The sequence below is a fragment of the Solea senegalensis genome, linkage group LG4, assembly GCF_019176455.1.
Source record: "Solea senegalensis isolate Sse05_10M linkage group LG4, IFAPA_SoseM_1, whole genome shotgun sequence".
Lineage (NCBI taxonomy): Eukaryota > Metazoa > Chordata > Actinopteri > Pleuronectiformes > Soleidae > Solea > Solea senegalensis.
Genome location: NC_058024.1, coordinates 6,593,487 through 6,613,110, shown reverse-complemented (window position 1 = coordinate 6,613,110; position 19,624 = coordinate 6,593,487). Strand labels below are relative to the sequence as shown.

Below are 19,624 nucleotides of genomic sequence, written 5' to 3'. Positions count from 1 at the left end.
GTCCAGATTCTATGTGCCTTACCTGACAATCCATTAGTGACAGTGAATACAATACATGCAACAAAGCATATGTGACTCATCGTGTTTATCAGAAAATACTATGTGTGTGATGTTGTTTTAGGATATTCTCTGGTTTCTACACTGACCTTTCCAGGACCAATAGTCCTAATGGTGACCAAAGCCTGGTCCTAATAAGGTTGAAATTTTAAGTCATGGTTACAGTTAGGGACAATGCTTTGTTTAGGCTGTCCAAATGATTGGAGGTCACTGTAGTCTGTACACATGTATTTACAATGTTACGTCTAGGCCTTTTCAGGGTTAAGACCTGGTTTTGGGCTTAGGGTTAGAGCTAGAGAGCTAGGGAATGCATTATGTCTGTGTCCTCACTTAGATATACATATAAACAAGTTTGTGAGTGTGTGTGTGTTAGAGAGAGAGAGAGAGAGAGCAACAACAATATTAACCTCGTGTTTTACAAAGTCCTCTGAGGACACTAGTTCGGCATGGCTGACCGGAGAGACTATTGTATCTTCCAGGGGTAATGGGGGTACATTTGAGGACATGCAGTCTCCGCCTCCTTGTTTACCACAGAGGGTGAACTAAGAGCACTGGCTTCGAAACACAATGCACTGCATTTAAGTCTCTAACAAAGCCTATTATCTTCATTCTTTAATTTGATATTGATTTTCCAAATGCACAGCGTACACCTCGTCACATTTGAAACAATAGGTGACAGAGGCGTCCTTGTGCTCCTTGTTCTCCATTTCCCAGCTGTGCAATATACAGTACATATATATACATATACATATATACAGTACGACTGTGGATCAGTGGTAGAGCGAGTCGTCCTTCAACTGGAAGGTGGCGGTGGGTTTGATTCCTTGGAATAGACACTTAATCCCCATGTTGCTCCTGATGGCTTTAAGTGTTTTATACTTTGGGCCCTTAAATATGTATATATACACACAAAATATGTGTGTGTATCTACAGTATATATACATATATATGTATGTAATATATCATGTTTGCATTTTGCAATGTCCCTCTTCAAAATAAATAGATGTGCACATGAATGTATCAGAAAGAGGGAAACATGAGAAAACGGTAGCATTGCTTTGGTTTTGTGGCACATTAAGGAGCAAGTCAAGTCAAGTCGATTTTGATTATATAGCACAACATCACAAACACAGTTTGCCTCGAAGGGCTTTACAGCCTGTACAGTACATCCTTCCAGCCTCACATCAGGTACAGGGAACAGCCCAAGAGCTGTCCTGAGAGAGGACAGACAGACGAGCAAGTACATGTGACACGTGTACGTGTCACATGTACTTGCAAACAAACAAACAAACAAATTTAGCAGATTACAGAGTGGAAAGATAAAATACTGAAATGAAAAATGCGGAAAACAGCGGGGAATTGTAAGAGAAGCTAATAGTTACAGTGACTGGAACATCAACTGCTATTAATATCAATATCAAAATTAATTAGTGTTAATGATGATGGCATGAGCACAAGGTTCACAGTTACAGGTCCATGCTAAGGACCTTTTTTAACCGACAGTACATGGTGTAACTGCTGTTGCGTGATAAAGTGATAAAGTCAAACAACAAATCACATAGGCTTAATCAGTTTCTGATTAGTTTAACCACACATAAGCTGGGTTCCATTTACATATAGCAGGGGTTAATCAACCACCATGATTAACTCACAAACAATGCAGTTTTAATTGCAATGCCTGTCATTTACATAAAGGAGATAAACAGTCGAACGGAAACATGTTTTCCAACCAGCAGTGTAATGACAGGCCCCGTGCACACTAGTCACTAATAACAAAGTGACTAGTGTGCACACACACAACAATGTGGGTTTTACTTTGGCTATTGTATTACGAGAGCGATCCGAACAGCACTCAGGTAAAGCACTGAGGAGCTGTTCAACGTCACCGTAGCGCTGCTGCACGTCACAATAATGCACCATGTCGTTAAGAAAGAGACGAAACATAATAGAATTGAGATTTTAAGGTGGCCTACGGTGGTATTGTTCTTCAGTCATGATGAAACAATGCTCCGAACGACTAAAACTTCCCAGTCAGCATGTCCATATGGGCCCCATTAGGGTTATATTCAGGCTGACAGTATGGGTACCAGGCGCATTTTTCCATGGTTTCCATGGTGATCCCACCCAGGATTGTCCTCTTCAAGCTCACACCCTTTCCAGGCTACCTGGGTATTAAGTGGGTACTAAGTGGGCTTGGGCTTTAAGTGGGCAAATGATGCAGGTCCCATGTGGTTTCAAGTAATATGGTCAAAGCCGGCTGGGGCCAGCATGGAAACCATGGAGAAACCCGCCAGGGACCCATACTGTCAGCCTGACTATAACCCTGATAGAGTCCACATGCTGGCTGCGTACATGTTTGAAATGAAATGTATACATGCACTTCTTGTTTATCAGTCAAACAAGACCAGACTGGAAATTTAACCTCCATGGAGGTTTTGAGTAGGAGGGTTCATAGATGTTGTTTGGATGTGGCCTTGGAGCTTCTTCTCAGTGTTGCTATGCAGCCGTGCTACCTTGAGGCTATAAGAGAAGTGGAAAGACGAAAACACACACGCGAACTTACACACATGCACATAAACACACACATACAGAGAAGGGGGCAGACAGTCCGATACATCTCTGAGGACAAGGGATGAGTCATCCTCTATTCCGGTCCCAACTCTGACCCAGGCGGGTCATGTAAACAAGACAAGGAAACTGAAAACCTAAATATGGGGGTTTGCATATGCAGGCGGAAAATACAGTAACTGTAGGGACAGGCAGACCGCTAAAGATTCAACCAGTAAGAAGAAGTTAAAGGTCGCCACGGAATGCCTTTTGCAGGGAAAACAAATAGCGCTCGCTCGGGGCACAGCCAGCTCCTCTAGCCAGCAGGAATGTAGATTGGTGGGTTGGGTGGGCAAATGTTCCTGGAGCACAACTCCACCTCTCCCAGCGATTTGCATCTGTTCAGCCTGTAAAGACATGTGCTCAGCTGTGTGTGAGTGTGAGTGCAGTGTGAGCTCAGCTGTGAGTGTGTCATTGTGTGCATATGAGTAAAGAGCAGTGCGCTGAAGTTGCTGCTTTTGTGCATGTGGGGGCATGTGTTGCCTCTGTGTGTGTGTGTGTGTGTTTGTTTGTGTGTGAGTGGGACTAATGTGACATTCTCCTGCTGCTTCCATCGCCTGGTTCGTACCTCAGCTGTCCCAGTGGACCAACGCCAGCCGACACACATAGCTCTAGTGTGTGTCTGCACTCCCTGACCCAGGACTGTGTGTGTGTGTGTGTGTGAGATGATATTGTCTGTAGAAGTGGAGAGGTGACACACTGGTCTGGTCGAAGCGTTGGTCAAGATAATACAAGTTCAAGCAGTTTAAAGAGAAAAAAACAAAAGAGAAAAAAATGTTTTTTTTACAGGCAAAAATGTGAGCAAACAAATCATAAAAGCGTTTCAATCCCTCAGGGAAACCCTTCAAGTTTGCCAAGACACGTTAGTCACTTTGTCATCATACTGCTAAATACAGGTTATGCAAGCCTTTCTGCTGGAGGATGAAGAAAACTCGTGGTTAGCAATATTTTTGTCACACCTACTGGTTATACCATAATATATCCATAACATGTCTAAAGCAATGCAAGTGTTAATCAGGTAGATCCTGAAACTGGATCATTCACACTAAACAGACAGTAGCGACAGCCCCCAACCTCCCTGCAGCAAGACATTTAACCATCACAATGACTGCTTTGATTACTGTGAGAGCAACAAACACAAGTTCTGTGAACTGTAGTTTTATTGGAACAAATCAAATCTAACCACAGCACGTACAAGCGATTGTCCTGCTCTGACTCCATTTGGCAGAGGAGAGGAGAGTTTATGTGTGTGGGTCAGAAAATAGAAGTCAGTGTGCCAAAGTGGATGTAGGGACAAAGGAGCTTTAGACCATATGGTCAGAAGGTGACTTGGTTGGTGACTTATTGGATTGAACTAATCTGCTTTTACATGAATAGGAATAGTGGAGAGAGAGGAAACTGCACCATTCACATTTAGACAACAACTTATTATAAAGCAGTTAAGATGAAAAATAAAAAAATATTTACAAGGCTAAAACTAGAAAATAGAAAGCGCTTTCTAAGGAGGGATAGTTACTGACAGAATATCAACACTGACTTCACTGCACGTGCAGCTGTTTCCCTGGCCTTGTGTGGGAGTCAGACACTCTATATCTCGCTGATAACATGGCTGCCAGCCAAGGCCAGGAGGAAGAACAGATTTAAACTACAGAGCAAAATGTATGCTTGCTTAATCTAGAATAAACTAAAAATATATGAAGCTTCATCGCAGACAGGCTGTTCCATCTTAAAACGAAGGTTATTGTAGACTAAAGCAGGGATATTTATTATATTAGCCGTTTGTTATATAACCTTCCAAAAAAGCAAATATCAGGCTATCACAAGTTATATATAATATAAAGAGATTAAGTTCACCAAAATATTTATTTATTTATTTATTTATTTAACCTGAGATCTTGGTAATTTAAGTGATAATGAGAGAATGCTGTGAACGATAAGCCAGATTACCCAGATCAGTAAGAAATGATAATCCGTCCTTTGAAGATCAGTAAGCAATTCACACCTGTGTCAGATTCCAGTTAACATACCCAACCACCCACTCGTCACCTCTCTCTCTCTCTCTCTCTTCCGTCTTCTTTTACAGGTGATGTTGCTTAACCGGTTGCTCCTCTTCCTGTTGCATAGATACCTGATTTTATCTTCCCTCGGGACAAACGCCTGCAAGTATAAACATCCATGAATCATCATCATCAGTGTTACAGGAGATGTTCAGTCTATACCGTCATGATTACCACAGAGTCATCTTCTTTTACCCACTCCTTTCTTCACAGGAGTATTCCTGTGCATGCACAGAGGAAAGGGTGATTATACAAAATAACTTATAACAAATAGATATGTTTGGTAAAGAAAAACAAGATCATGTGGCCAGAGCAGAGGTAAAAACCAATTTAACTGCAAGGAATGTTGAGTTGTACAGAGATTATTCAAGCCAATTATTCAACTAACTTATTCCTGGAGTTCCTAGTCCGAGGAAATGACCTGTGCATGCATTTTTTGTGGTACCTTCTCTGGCGAGGTTCCAAGCGAGCTGAGCTGAGACTAAAATGTGAAACGTCAACCGGCTAACGGCCACTGATTGGCGGAGAGTGCCGTTAGAAGGACTCGTCGTTGGAAGAGTCATGAGTGCGTCATCCAACACAGGAATCAAACTGAACAATACCTAACTGTGGATCTCAAAAATCCCAAAAACATGCGTTAACCTCCAACATTTAGCAAGCACATTTCTAAAATCTCAATATTTAACAGAGGAGTCTGGTGTATTTGGTGACAGCACTGCAGACAGCATTTTCATAATATAGTAATAATAACCAAGTAGAGTAGAGCTGAGTAGTACAAGAACTGTATAATGGAAAAGCACCATCACTTAAAGACAGGAGCTGAATGTTACCACACAGACAACGAGGCTGATGTCACAGCAGGGTAGACACAGCTGCAGCTAGTTTCACACTAGTACCAAATAGTGTCAACACTTGCCTATAAGCTCACTATAAACCTGTAGCCATCATTACTTTTATTGGCTGCAGCTGCTCTGGCACCTTTATAAAAACATGTAAGTGTTTTTTGTAAGGTAACATCTCATGTAAAACGGTGTGTAAGAGTTAACTAACTTAGCACTATAGTGTTGCAAAATTCCGGGAAAATTGGAAGCTTTTGGTGCGATTTTACGGGAATAAACGAGATATTTGATGGTTGGAAACTTCTATAAATGGTGGGTAAATAATATATTTGAGCATAATCTTGGCTAAAACAGCCGGATTTGATGCAAATACAGTTGAATGTCAATACTATTCCTCAATCACAGGTACAGCAACCTGAACTATCAAGTATATTTTGATGATATTATTTGATCTATGGTGTTAAAGTTTCACTAGCAACTATACAATCAAAATGTATTACCACAGCTAGCTGGTAAAGCAGATGTGCTAAATGTAAGCTAGGTAGCACCAAGAGACTAGCTTATCATGGTGCTAGCTACCTCGAGTATGATGCTGTTTCTTCTGCCTCCTGCTAGACCAGAGGTCTCAAACTCCCAGCTCACACTTTTATTTTGAAATTCCACAAAATATCGCCACAAATATTGCCAAATTACTTTGAAAATTCGAAGGTTATATATATATATATATATATATATATATATATATATATATATATACACATACACATACACATACACATACATATACATATACATATATATATATATATATATATAAATGTTTCCAAAATTCCCAAACTAAAGTTCCCATGGCAAGTTTCTGGAATAAACCAGTATTGTTCCACACCTTTACAACCCTACTTAGCACTGCTAGATATTAGATGTTGGTATGTTTGAATCATCACAGACATTCGTCTGCTCTGTCTTCTTCATGACTGTCATAGACGCGCATAATGACACGGCAGTGTCAGTATCACACACTGCCACGAAGTTGCGTCAGAGGGAACTGACTCAAGTGTCCCGATGTTCACAGAATGTTTTGACACACTGTAGTGATTCACTACAGCTACTGAACCAGAGGCTCTCACAGAGATTGCACTTTTGTTTCATAACACCGGTCCCAGGTATCAAGTTGCAGAAACAACTCTGGTTTCAAGAGCTTCGGGTTATGGAATTGTGTTTCTTTTTAAATCAGCCACTGCAGATCTTCCCAGAAAACCAATTTTCACAGAACTGTGCCGAAAGATCAGATAAAAAGTAACCTTTTTAGGGTTAATAAACAGAAATGTTATCCGACTGTGGACGCACTGTGTACTGCATTAAGCAGATCTTGGAAATGTTGCCCTCGCTGAACCTGTTCAAGGTTGGGTCATGTCCATGCGTGTGCAGATATCCTTTAGGGTCTGTAACGTACATTTGTCATTCGCCTATCCGCCCATTTTCACACGGATCCTACGCAGACAAATTTGTGCACAACTTCAGTTTGATTCTGTGCCAACCAACTCCCCCCTCCCTCACTTGGAACACCAGAGCAGGTGCCAAAAAAAAGCAGTAGGAACCAGGAACTATTCCTAATGGGAAAAAAAAGAAAGGAATTGCCTTGAGAGGAGTAGGGCTAGAACTCTATAATGGAAAAAGCCCCATAAGTCAGCGCTCAAAGAATACAAGGATACAAAAATGGTGGCCATTTCCTGGCTATCACTGCTTCTGGAATAGAGTATGAGTTGGAATAAGTGCAACACTAGACTGACACAGACCCATGGCTCTTTGTGGACATGGAACATTGCAAGTATGCCCAGGTTCTAACAGATAAAATACCACAGATCACCCAACAGCAAGAGAATTCAGTTAATAATCATTTTTATTTTCTTTAGAAAAAGAAACTATCACACCTTCATTTGGTTACTGTACAGTTTCTCTTCTCATAGTCACTCAGTCTGATAACAGGTTGTGATTTCATGCTGGAATACCAAACACCCTCCTACTAACGCACACAACTAGTACAACATGACAATATACAATTTTTTCTCTTTTTCCATTTTTGCATTTTTCATCCTTCTGATATTCTGGAGTGAAAAGCAATAGAAACCACTTCTATAAAAAAAATGGAGACAGAGTAGAAATCCCTGACAATTTCGCTTAGAAAACGAGGGACGGGAGAAAAAAGTTGGGAGTGGTGTGGTCCATAGTAACATGCACCGGGTGTGTCTCCGTGTCTGTGTGCGTGTCTAGTGTGTGTGCAGATTTTGGACAGCACCATAATTCACTATATATGTGTGAGTTTAAGAGGTTCTTTGCCCTACACGACACAGAAAGATATGGTGGGGGAGGAGAGGAGAGAGAATGTAGGTCAGACTGTGGAGCATGCAGACCCCCTTTCACAGACATACTCGCATATATATATGTGTGTGATATATATATATATATATATACACACACACACATATATGCTCTCTCGCTCTCAGAGGACAGAACTGCATGCATGTTCATCCATAGTCGGGACAGAGGACTGAAAGTGGAACACAGTTATTATAAGATTAAGGGATGTATCAAGTATGTCTCCCTGAGAAACACTTCTTTCTGCAGTACCATAAAACCCTACTTTGTCACTGACCCGTCCTGTCAACTCACCTTCACCTCCCACAGAGGGAAGAAGAAAAAAAAAAACAACCTTGGCTCATATTAAAACATGCTACTCTTCATTTTATCCCATGACTCTTGTTGACTTGCACCACACCTCCATTAGAATTAATGCACCAATGCTAACAACAGCTAACAACGAGGGGCAATGGACAGGTGAGATTCATAATAAACTTTTCCAAAGGACAACTTTCCTGGAAGTTGTCCCACATATGTGTGCACGTGTGCAGCGTCTTTCGGCTCTCTGCCTCACACAAACCAGTTTGTGAAGTACTGAGTGTGGCGGACGGTGACACCTTTGTGACAAGAGTTCCTCTGGAGCTACGGTCCTCCCCATCCCCCACCTCTCTCCACTCAAATGTGGGAGCTGAGAGGAGGAGGATGGGGCTGTAAATAGGTTGCCCTATGCTCCCTCTCAATGCCAGCACCACTAAGCGAAAGCGCACACACACACACACACACACTCACATTCAAGCACCAGGGTAAGGTAGAAATCAGGGCTTAATTATAGAGTGAAGACTTATTGCTAAATAAAAAATGACTACATAATGCCAATCCCTCAATACCTGTACAAAGGCATTTACGTTATTTGTGTGAGGGATAACTTCATCAGTGTCAGGGCCCAAACACTACAGCATGATTTTCTTAATATCACTATAGCAATTGGTGTTTGCTGTGCAAATCTTTGTTTGCTAACTCTAACCTGATAAGAGTCATCTCTGTAGCCCTTTCAAGTGTCACTTGTATATAGAATAGCCCCAGAAAGGGCAGCGTGCCAAGTGTTTAGGGTGTGAAGTGAGGCAAGTGACAGTGCAGGTGTGCTTGAGTGTGTTTTACTAAAAACACAACACTCACGTGACGACACACACAGGTTCAAAACATTTGCTCATTTATAGAGTTGCCCACTCACACGAGGAAGGTTTTTCTTTTAAAAAAGCATTATCTAAATCAAACCACATCAGTTTGGATGTGTACAGAAACTCCACAGCCACTCGAGAAAATCCTCGGTATAAAAACTTTTTTAGAGTGTTTCTTTTAATCTCTCTCCCTCTCTGTTCAGCTAATATTAAAAACCAGAAACTGGGGTGTCGACACCTCTCAGTATAAAACAAATACAAGAACAATCAAACAAATCAAAAAGTTAAAACCTAGGCTCCACTTTCTCCTACACTCTGACTCCTCCTGGGAAGTGCAGAGAAGGAGAGAGTGGATGGAGAGAGGAGATAAAACAACTCTCTCTCTCACTCTAGGAGACCAGCTTAGGTAGGACAGTACGAAGAGGTATGGCCTCCCCTGAATCTCCCAACATGTTGCTCCTCAGTTTGTTGTTGGCAGCAGTGGTGCCTAAGCCTGGCCCCCCTTTGGCCATGATAGAAGGGAAGGAGGTGCTGTGGTGCTCAGGGAGTCGTTTTACCACGGCCCCTTGGCTCTTCTCCTGTATCGGAGGCTTTGGCAGTCTCCGATACAGCCAAGGGTGCCTGAGGGCCTGGCTCGGGGTGAGACGAGATGAGGGGTCCCAGTCCAAACACTTCTTTATGAAGTCAGTAAAGGTGGGGTCCTCGCAGCCCTTGAGAGCAGCACTCCATTCCTTGCTACCAGGAGGGCCTCTCATCTTCCCACGACGGGAGCGAGAACCCGTCAGCACAGTGGCCCCCGTGGGAAGGGTGTTGACGCCACAGTAGCGAGGGTGGCCCTTTGAGTTGATGAAGTTCTTTGCCCTTTTGGCCTGCTCCAGAACCTTCTGCGGAGGCATACCCAGAAGCTCCATGACGCAGGCCAGCTGGTCGCCCTCGTCTTCGCCGGGGAACAGAGGGTAGCCAGTGAGCAACTCTGCCAGTATGCAGCCGAAGCTCCACATGTCTATAGGAAGGCCATAACGTGAACCGAGTATAACCTCTGGAGCCCGATAGAACCGAGACTGGATGTAGGTGTAAACACGCTGGTGTTCGAAACAGCTGGAGCCAAAGTCAATTACCTGAGAGATCAAAGAAAGAAATGCATAAATGAACGTCCACATCAGAGGTCCAAAAGTAGTTGTAGGCTTTGCAGATACATTGGACAGGCCCGGAGTCTTACCTTGATGCCGCTACGTCCCTGCTGTTTGAGCAGGATGTTCTCTGGCTTGAGGTCACAGTGGATAATTCTGTGTCGGCTCAGGGCCTCCAGGCACTGCAGGATGGAGTGTGCAAACTTTCTGACCAGTGGCAGGCTGAAGCCCTGGAACTTGTTGCGCTTGATAAGCTCGTATAGGTTCATGCTGAGCAGCTCAAAGGTCATACAGATGTGATTGCGGAACGTGAAGTTTTCAAGCATGTGTACAACGTTCATGGTGCCATTTCGATCCTGCTTGCGCAAGTGCTCCAGGATGCGGATCTCCTCCTGCGCCTGCCGATGGAAACGCTTCTCGTTACGCACCATTTTCAAGGCCAAGTGTTGCTGCAGCTTGTGATCGTATACCTTGGCCACCTGGCCAAAACTTCCCTTACCGATAATCTGAAAAGGACAAACAATCACAAGATAAGAATCTGACTGAGGTATAAATTCAATTAATAATTATTCATAATAGCAAAGTATACGTCTCTGACCTTAAGAAACTCATAACGGTAGGCGAGGTGGTCATGAGGGACGTGAATGTAACCACCCTGCTCATCATCATAGCCACAGTTGTTGTTGCCACCAGCAACAGCGGGTCTCTTCTTGGCATTGGGTCCCACAAAGTAGATGTCGGGGTAGGAGTGAATCTCTGACTGCTCCAAGGTGGTCAGTTGAGATCGGTACAGTCTCAGAGCCTGGTCAGGAGTGAGTGGGCCACACAGCTTCCCACTGTTCCCTCCACTCCCAACTCCCTGTGATTCCGTGGAGCCCTTGGTGGATTCAGTGCTGTCATAAACACACAAGTTGTGTTATATTTTTTCACACACATATTTCTTCTTACATTTTATGCAGCAACGACACAAGCTTTGAGATGCAATTTTAAGTGAAACACATCGGTGTGTTTCCTCACCTCTCTACACTGTGCTCCTTGGACACATTGGGGACCATCGCAGTTTTACTGGGCGTCTGTCCGGTGGTCCCACTGTTCTGGGTGGATGCTGTGGTTATAGCATTTATCTTGCGGTTGTTGGTCGAGTCTTCGTACAGGTACTTGACCTTCAGCTGGCCACCTCGCACAGTTACCTGATCCCTCAAGACAGTCTTGTTACTGACAACCTTCAAGACAGAAGAGACAGACATTTAATGAGATGCTTTAGAAAATACATGGGTGTACACTCTCCTGTAGCTTGTGCAGTCTGGTTGCTTTTCTGCCATTTTCTCTTTGGAGCTCACCCTACAGTATTGGGAGTACATATTTTTGTATAAGCTCACTGCTGACCTTGCAAGACCTCCTGATTCTAAGGACTCTGATCATGTAAAGCTGGTTTTCCGCTGACAGGCAGTAGGGGAGTAGAGACAGCCCCCAATCTCCACACAAAAGCCACTTAACCATCACCAATGAAGCTCAGAAGCTTTTAAATTAGGGTAAAGCTCCCACATGGTCCCACTTTAAACAACACAACTAGCAAATTAAACAAGTTTAATCAGAAAATGTGACTGTTCTACATTCTGTGCCTTTTTATGTGCAATTTAAATGGAAAACATAAATGTTAGAAACAATTCATCAGTACCCGTCCTTGCATTAGACTATAGTAGTTATTATTTTGATGGTACCCCATATGGTAATGTTTGTTTCAAATCTATAACACTGAAAATATTGAACTGAATCTTCGAAAAAAAATCACAAGCGGATATTTTACACTAAGTGCTAGTCTTTTGCGTTTAAATGAGTGTCTTTGGGATGCATCATATCAGTATTAAAGTTGAGGAACAGACTTTTGTTTCAGCTAATTCTTTGGAAAAAAATGAAACTTTTCAGACCCTTTTAAATGTCACCAGCACATACTGTGCCATCACTGGCAATCATCATACAGTATATCATCATGCAAGGGAACTCCCAATGATGTCATCATTGTTTACTGTGCAAAGGTAAAATAAATGTGGCGCTGACAACAAAGAAACAGTGCAGTGCACCCCTAGCAGAGATGCAGATAGCAGTGGATGAACCAGCACAACTGGATCCTTTGTCGAAACAACAGATCCACCCCAACTCAAACAGTCGCGAAACAACCCACCCTGCATGTTTGTTTGCTAGTTGGTCGCAAAGAGGTAATCATCTTGTACTTACTGAAAGGTCAGTTTAACTTGACTTGAATATTATTGAGATGGGGGGGTTCATTTTGACATATATAATGGTGTATCGAATAAATCCAGTAGTGGTAATTGTATTTATGAACATTATAAGTGACAGAAAGTGGACCTAAAGGGCTAGAGGAGTTCATGAAAAGCTCTAGGGTTTTGCTTTTGCTTGCAAGTAAACAGCTTTGTTTCAGCAAACCCAGGAATTCTTTTCCACTTTGCTCTCCGTCTCTCCCTCTTTTCTTTCTCACAGGCAGAGAGAACCATCCACATGATTATGGAGCACAGGGGAAAACACAGTCATTAAAGTTTGATTATACTCTTAAACTGTAGAAGCACTGTCGCTGTTAATAAAACACGCCGACATAAACCCAGCATTGCCTTCCTATTTCTGGAAAGGCAAATTAACTGGCTCTCATGGCAGAGTGGTCTCACCCATTTACAGGGGGGAATGTTTGGCCTTGATAATTTCTTTACTCCCATTGATTTTGTGGCGTTCTCTGTCCTGTAGGCACAGCTGAGCCGGTCTGTGGCTTAACCCGTGTCAGCTGATAACGACAACACAACAAGAACCATACATTAAAAGTAGGTGTTGACATGTTCCACTGAAGGAAGATTCAGGTCAGCGTGTTTACATTTTAAGAGCATGTCTTAAAATAGAGGTGGAATGCAGGATGGGTTTCCATACATGTAACCATATAACTTATTACAACAACCTTACTGTTGACCCAGAGTTTCATGCAGCTGTTGCCCTGAGGCTGTGATACAAACACAGCGAATATCATTGATTTGGCCTCTTCACCAAAATACACAGACACAAATGCTGGCATAAGCAGTTAAGTTTTCTACAAATGGAGCATTAACTGTGTTGGATTACTGGCAGACCAGAATGGGACTACAACTGGGAGGGGGGGGGCAAAATAAAAGTGGCAAATGATGTAAACAAAAACCAATGTGAATCACCTTTAACATGGCTAATGCTGTGGATTTAAAGTCCTCTGTGTGCAAATCTGCATGGAACAACAGATGGAGAAGAGCTAATCTCTTAGCTGTCAGAGAAACAACCAAGTGCGCTTTTCACCCGCCCCTCAGCGATCACTCAATGTAGGAGATGCATAGATGTTTTGTCAAATACATCTGCACGTCCTAGTTCATGGACAACGCGTAAAAAACTCACGTGTTGACGTGCTGAGCTGAGCTGTCTGCCCCTCTGTACCTTTTTATTGTTTATTGTATTATGGCTTGGAGCCAAGGGCTACGACATTTCTTTAGTAGTTTGCCCCTTGTCTAACATTGACCGGGGACGATCATTGCTTTACCGGAGCACAGGGAAACTTTTGAGTGTATACGCTGAACTGGGACGAGCTAATGTCACTCACATTCAACAGAGGATGTTACCTCTGCGAGCGTGGCAAAGGAAGAAGGACGGGACTAGAATAGAAAACTCGGCCTAACCTCTGAGCATACTCACTGATGGGAGATTACACGAGACAGAAGAGGAGTAGGAGGAGGGAGCTGATTAGTGATTTTGTTTGTGGGTCACATTTTCAAGCCCAATAAATCTTTACAATGCATCAAACCAGCCATTTTCCCTCTAATGGTGTGAGAGGCCATAGAGCATCACAGACAGTGCGTGTGCATTTTCAGCCTAATGGCCTTTTTCAGAAAGGCTACCACAGCATGATAGTGGCTGTAGTTGTTCTTGTTTGCCAGTCTAAATTGCCATTCAAATTATAAAACATATAAAAACTAAAACAGTATATGCATTGTTTGGCAAACAAGTGACTTACAATAATTTCCACTGAAGCATGGAAAATAGACACATGCTCTGCCTGGTTCTTTTGTTATATGTTAAGAAAATGAGGACAGCGGTAAAATCCCCTGATAGTGAATTTTCTGCACTTTCAAATTACAAATGCTCACAAGGCTGGTAATCGCTATTAAGCCAATGTATTTACATTGACTGGACACAAAATGGCTACTTCGTGTAATACAGTCACGCATTGTTGCATCTCCTCAGGCAGTCAATCAATATCATTCACATCACATCATTCTAACTGAAGAGTACTACACAACCGAGGGGCACGACCGATAAGACACGTGATAGTAAGAGAGAGGAAATCAAAGAGCCCTCCTCAACCAGCCTTGTTCCTCAGGAGTAACAGGGGAATCTCTCCCTGAAGAACAGGATGTTGGGAGACAAAATGTGCTAAGGAAATAGGACTGTAGTTGGCTTTGTGCGGATGTTTGTGTGTATACTTACTGTGTGTTTGGGCATCGGTGGCAGCCCAGACGGACTGTTTGTATCTCCTTCGTCTTTGAGGATATGGTCAGTCCTCATGTACGAGTCATACAGGCCGTCACCGTGGCGTGCTGACGGGACAGAGACAAACAAATTAATCAGTGTGATAATGTGGAACCGTCAAGTCTGCAACAAAGATGGACTCAAGGATAAAAAGCAAATCTAATCTTTACCATAAAAGCACACAATCGCTTGTTTGTTTAAATCAAGCAAAGTCCAATTGATTATTTCTTCAACTGACACGTGACCTGGGGTCCAACAAATCTGTAGACATTGCCCCAAGCAGGTCTGTCATACTACACAGCTCTTTGTGGATCAGTGGACATGCATGGTATTTGCTATAGCACTGTTAAAAGACAGTCAATTTATTGCAGTCAATACATTGAATCCAAGGCCAGGGCTCCGACCTGACCAGCTTAGGTAGGGCTTAGGGTCTTGGATCGCTAGCACTGCAAGTGGTATTATTGGCCTAATGGGGGTAACAGATGCCTCTGTGACGACAGCATCTTTCCGTCTGCCCATCTGTCCATTCAGGCCGAGTCATGTAGTCCACACACCAGGTGTGCTCAGAAATAGAGCTCATATGTAGAGATGTGGGTGTCTGTCATTCAATAGAGCTGTGTGGGTGTGTGTTCACCTTTAGTGGCATCAAGCCAAATGTGAGATGATACAGAGAAGAGAAAGACAAAGGGAGCACTTGGGACTGAAGGGGGAACCATGTTTCTCAAATGGCAAACCCTCATCAACCTGCTGTTGCAGCACTTCACTTGTGCATGAGTTACCAGTAAAAGCGACCAGTATAAACTCTGATAGTTTGAAGATACAGGTTGTTGAGTTAGCTTATTAGCAAAAAACAAAAACAGTGAAAGGCAGGATTGGGGTTTTCTAAACCTAGCCACTCAGGCTGTTAAAGCCATGTGCCTGATGCGTCAGAGCCTATGTCCCTTGCGCTAGCACATCCACAGAGCAGCTCCAAGACAGATTATACTTGCTGCCTGGATACAGACGCATTACACCTGAACAGCACAGCAAACAGAGGAATTAGGACTCCACACACAATATTAGGCAAGCATAGACCCCATTAGCCTGAAGCAAACTTCTAATCACTCAGTGGGGGTTCTGCACTTTCGGCAAAGTGTCTGACACCGTTGTTGTCTGAGCAAAGTTTCTCACAGGAAAACAAAATTAAACACAGCAGCCCACACTTCAAAGTAACCAAACATCCAGTCTTTACGTCCAGCTGGTGTTCAGCTCTCCCCTTTGCGGAAAAAAAACCCTCTGCTGCGCACAGCACAGACTGGGGGAACAAGGTTCAAGGCATCAGGCATGCAGCAGATCATGTGTCATAAAACGTGTCAGTGGGAGATCGGCAAAGTAAAGAGACATAGTCTTTTGTCCTACCCGTGACAAATTGTCTCATTGCCAATATCTCTGTACAATGTACAGAATATGGTACATGTGACTGGGGCACGAGAGCAATTGTTAAGTTTCTCAGAGCTCAAAGTTTATTCGACACGGCACAAATGCGGTCAGTAGAAATGCACATAAATATGAGTCACGGTGCTAATAAAGTCATATAACAATCTGATTATCGGACTTTTATTGTAAAACAGTAGTAGTAGTGCTTTCTGAAAGTCTCGTGATTTATGGGGGGGTTTCAATAAAGAACAAAAATAGGTTTACAACTCGTGTCTGGTGAAATTTTCACAACACTGGGACATTAGATACACATCCTTTGCCAGATTGACACACTGTAACATTTGAAATACATTTGCATACATCTGTACACTTGTTGACACTTTTAACAACATGCTTATATTCCAATTGAATTGAGATATATATATATATATATATACACATATATATATATATATATATATATATATGTATATATCATATATGTATCAGTCTTGTCTTCATTAATTGATCACGAGTTAGAGCTGGTTTTACTCATATTCACAATGACTATCAAATTTTGAATTTTGCATCTTTCACTCACACATTGTCTTATCCAGTCGTGATCTTTCCAGAAATAGTTTGTGCTTTTTGTGATTATGTGTTATTTAACAGGCTACAATCGGATTCCCCCTATAGGTACAATTAATTTGGTTGATGATGAAACCAAGAATAAACGTGTTAATCAAAGCAAATGTATAGCATGTATTGTTTCTTTAAATGCAAAGTATGGGTGGGGGAAAACAATGCCTGGCTCATTAACAAACAAGCCTGCTTTGAACAAAAACAAAGACAGTGATTACTTCAACAACAAGGAAACAGAAGGTAATGACAAAGAGTGGAACTCTTCGTTATAGTTACCTGTTGCTATTGGGCCCTCTGGTTTTCTGCTTATTATCATCATTTTTGAAATTAATGTGTGATGCCAGCATCCGAAGAGGAAAAAAAGAATACAAAAGTGGAAAACGAGTGTTCACACTACGACAGCACGTAGCAAACTTTGCTGACTTTGTTGTTGTTGGCTAATGATAGCACATTTGAGCTGCGGTTTTGACTCAACTATTGTTGCTTCTTTTATGGCTTTGAATCTGTAGTTTATCCTTGGATTTATTACAAAAAACGAAGTTGTGTATTCAGCGTGCTGCGCTCACAGTCGCCCTGGCTAACATCAGCCTTGTGGACGCCGTTTGAAAAACCTGAGCAGGCGGTGGTGGGGGTCGTTTCTCGCTGCTAGCTAGCCAGCTAGCCCGCACAGCCACAAAAACAGTCGTTCGTCCGGGCGCCGCTCCCTCTGTTAAAAATAGTGTGAGTCCAAATATTACACTTTGGTGGTCTGACCCTTGTGCCCCTCGCCTTTCTCTGTCGGTGCAGTGAGTCGATCCAGTGCACCATTCCCGTGCTATTCCCGGTTAGCTGATTTTGTAGCTAGCAAACGGCGATGCTACCACTCGGTGAAGCCCCAAGGACGGTGTCCTCCTTCGGGGCAGCTTAGGGTTGCTTCGCTGGTCTTTTTTTGGGGGGGGCGGCTAGCCTAAATAGGCTAGCTCCCTAGCTGTGTTGATGCCCCATGTTGGCTGCAGGAACATTCGGAGCATCCCTCTCGAGTAGAATAGGTTCACCTGGACCCTGTGCGATAAGACGGCGACGTTTAATTCCCTCTTCTTCGCTGTCGGAGTATCTTATTCGACGCAGCTGTGAGTTGTTGCTAAGGGCGTCTTCACTGAGCCCGTGGTCAGCAGGCAAACAGAGGGAGGTCGCAGGGCGGCGCTTAGCATCCATACAATAAGCAGAAGGGCGACACACAGCGGCCAACAGCTGCTCTGCAGCGGTTTAAGCTCATGTTTATTTGAAAGCAGAGATCCGACCTAACCAACTAAGTGCTGTCACCAGTGGCTTGCACAGACATTTGGAATGACAGGGGCGAAAATTAAAAGGGCACCTACTGTGCACTGGTGGGGCAGACACTACTAGTACACTTAAGGCAAGGATGTTCAAAATGTGTTTCCACTAGAAAACTCTGCATGGAGTTAGCATGTTCTCCCCATGTGTGCGTGGGTTTTCTACAGTTATCAAACTTGAGTGTTTTGACACTGTGGGAAACTGAGTGACCTTGATGGAGGTTTGTGCTCCCTGAGTACTTTCACATTTTTATTTTTAAGCTTGAGATTGAAGGGGCTATAGGTGAAGTTAAAACATATTGATCAGCTAACTAACAACTATTTTGATTACAATATTAATATTTACTGGGAATTGCTTTCTTTCTTCATCCTCTCTTAGAGTAAACAGTATTTGGACTTTAGAGAGTGCACAATTTTCTGACATATCATTAATTAAACTTATATATGCATCGATTCATCACGAAAACAATGTGCAGATGATGGGATGCTGGAAACGGCAACCTGAGGACTAAGAAGACCTGTCTTCGGGCCCACACAGTGCTGGCTGCTCACTTTGCACACCCTGTTAGGAAAGCTGAACCGCGGATTGAAACTGGAGAGGATATGGAGATCTATACAGGTCTAGATATAGTTAGGGGCAGGGCAGAGGACAGACGAAGTGAGAGCAGCAAGGCATGAGAGGGGGAACAGGCTAAATTCAGACAGTGATACATGCTGGGCAGAGGGTGATGCTAATCTTGGCGCTTTCTCGGAGGTGAGAAGAGGGGTCTGTCTATATTTGCTGCCATAAATAAGCATACTGACACAGTTTTAGGTGGTCCTCTGGGCAGCAGCCAAGATTTAAGGCCAGCTCGGCCATGCAGAATATTCTTAGACGGTGCTGTATAAAGAGAGTAGGGTGACAATGCCTATAAACTGATCTGCTTATTGCACTTGCCTCTGTGTGGACTCTAATCACAGCCAACACATTTACAACCACAGCAAAAGATGGGACCAGGTGCAAAGCTATACCTATAGGTCCCTGCAGGGTTTGGGAGGGTTCTTGCTCTACATGGTCTGTAAGTCAGTGACAGACACAAACACCTGTGGGGTTTATTAGTCTCACACCTTATTTTGAAGGTCCTTTGATAACAGAGCAAGACGTAACACGGTCACATCACAAAGAGATTTAAGAAATCATGCACATCTATTTGGGAAATGAATACACAGCTAATTATCTGCATGGTGAGGATATAGTACTACTTGCAGTTTGTGTGCTCTATTGCCCCCTGGTGGTGGATTGCAGTACATGCTCAGCTCTTCCTGAACTGTTCTCTTCAGAAAACAAACAAATTATGGATGTGATGCCAGAACAAATTAAATACAGATTTTAATGTGTAAATTGTGATGATGCAGTAGTAGTACTGCTGTTATCAGTAGTCACTGCGCATTTTACTTTAATGGGTTTATTTGTCAGGAACACAACATCAATAAATATGCCTGTGTTATCGACTTTAT

The 19,624-nt window shown here is 42.9% G+C and overlaps 1 protein-coding gene across 1 annotated transcript; it reads right to left on the bottom strand.

Moving 5' to 3' along the window:
* Nucleotides 1–7,442: 7,442 nt before the first annotated feature.
* On the bottom strand, nt 7,443–17,973 carry dyrk3 (dual specificity tyrosine phosphorylation regulated kinase 3). The gene is made up of 6 exons (XM_044024378.1): nt 17,091–17,973; nt 14,736–14,845; nt 11,244–11,449; nt 10,825–11,119; nt 10,316–10,732; nt 7,443–10,214 (listed from the first exon to the last, which is right to left on the bottom strand). Exons 1-6 carry the CDS (start codon nt 17,131–17,133, stop codon nt 9,486–9,488), a joined length of 1,800 nt encoding a protein of 599 aa, XP_043880313.1. The 5' UTR covers nt 17,134–17,973; the 3' UTR covers nt 7,443–9,485.
* Between the last annotated feature and the right edge of the window lie 1,651 nt (nt 17,974–19,624).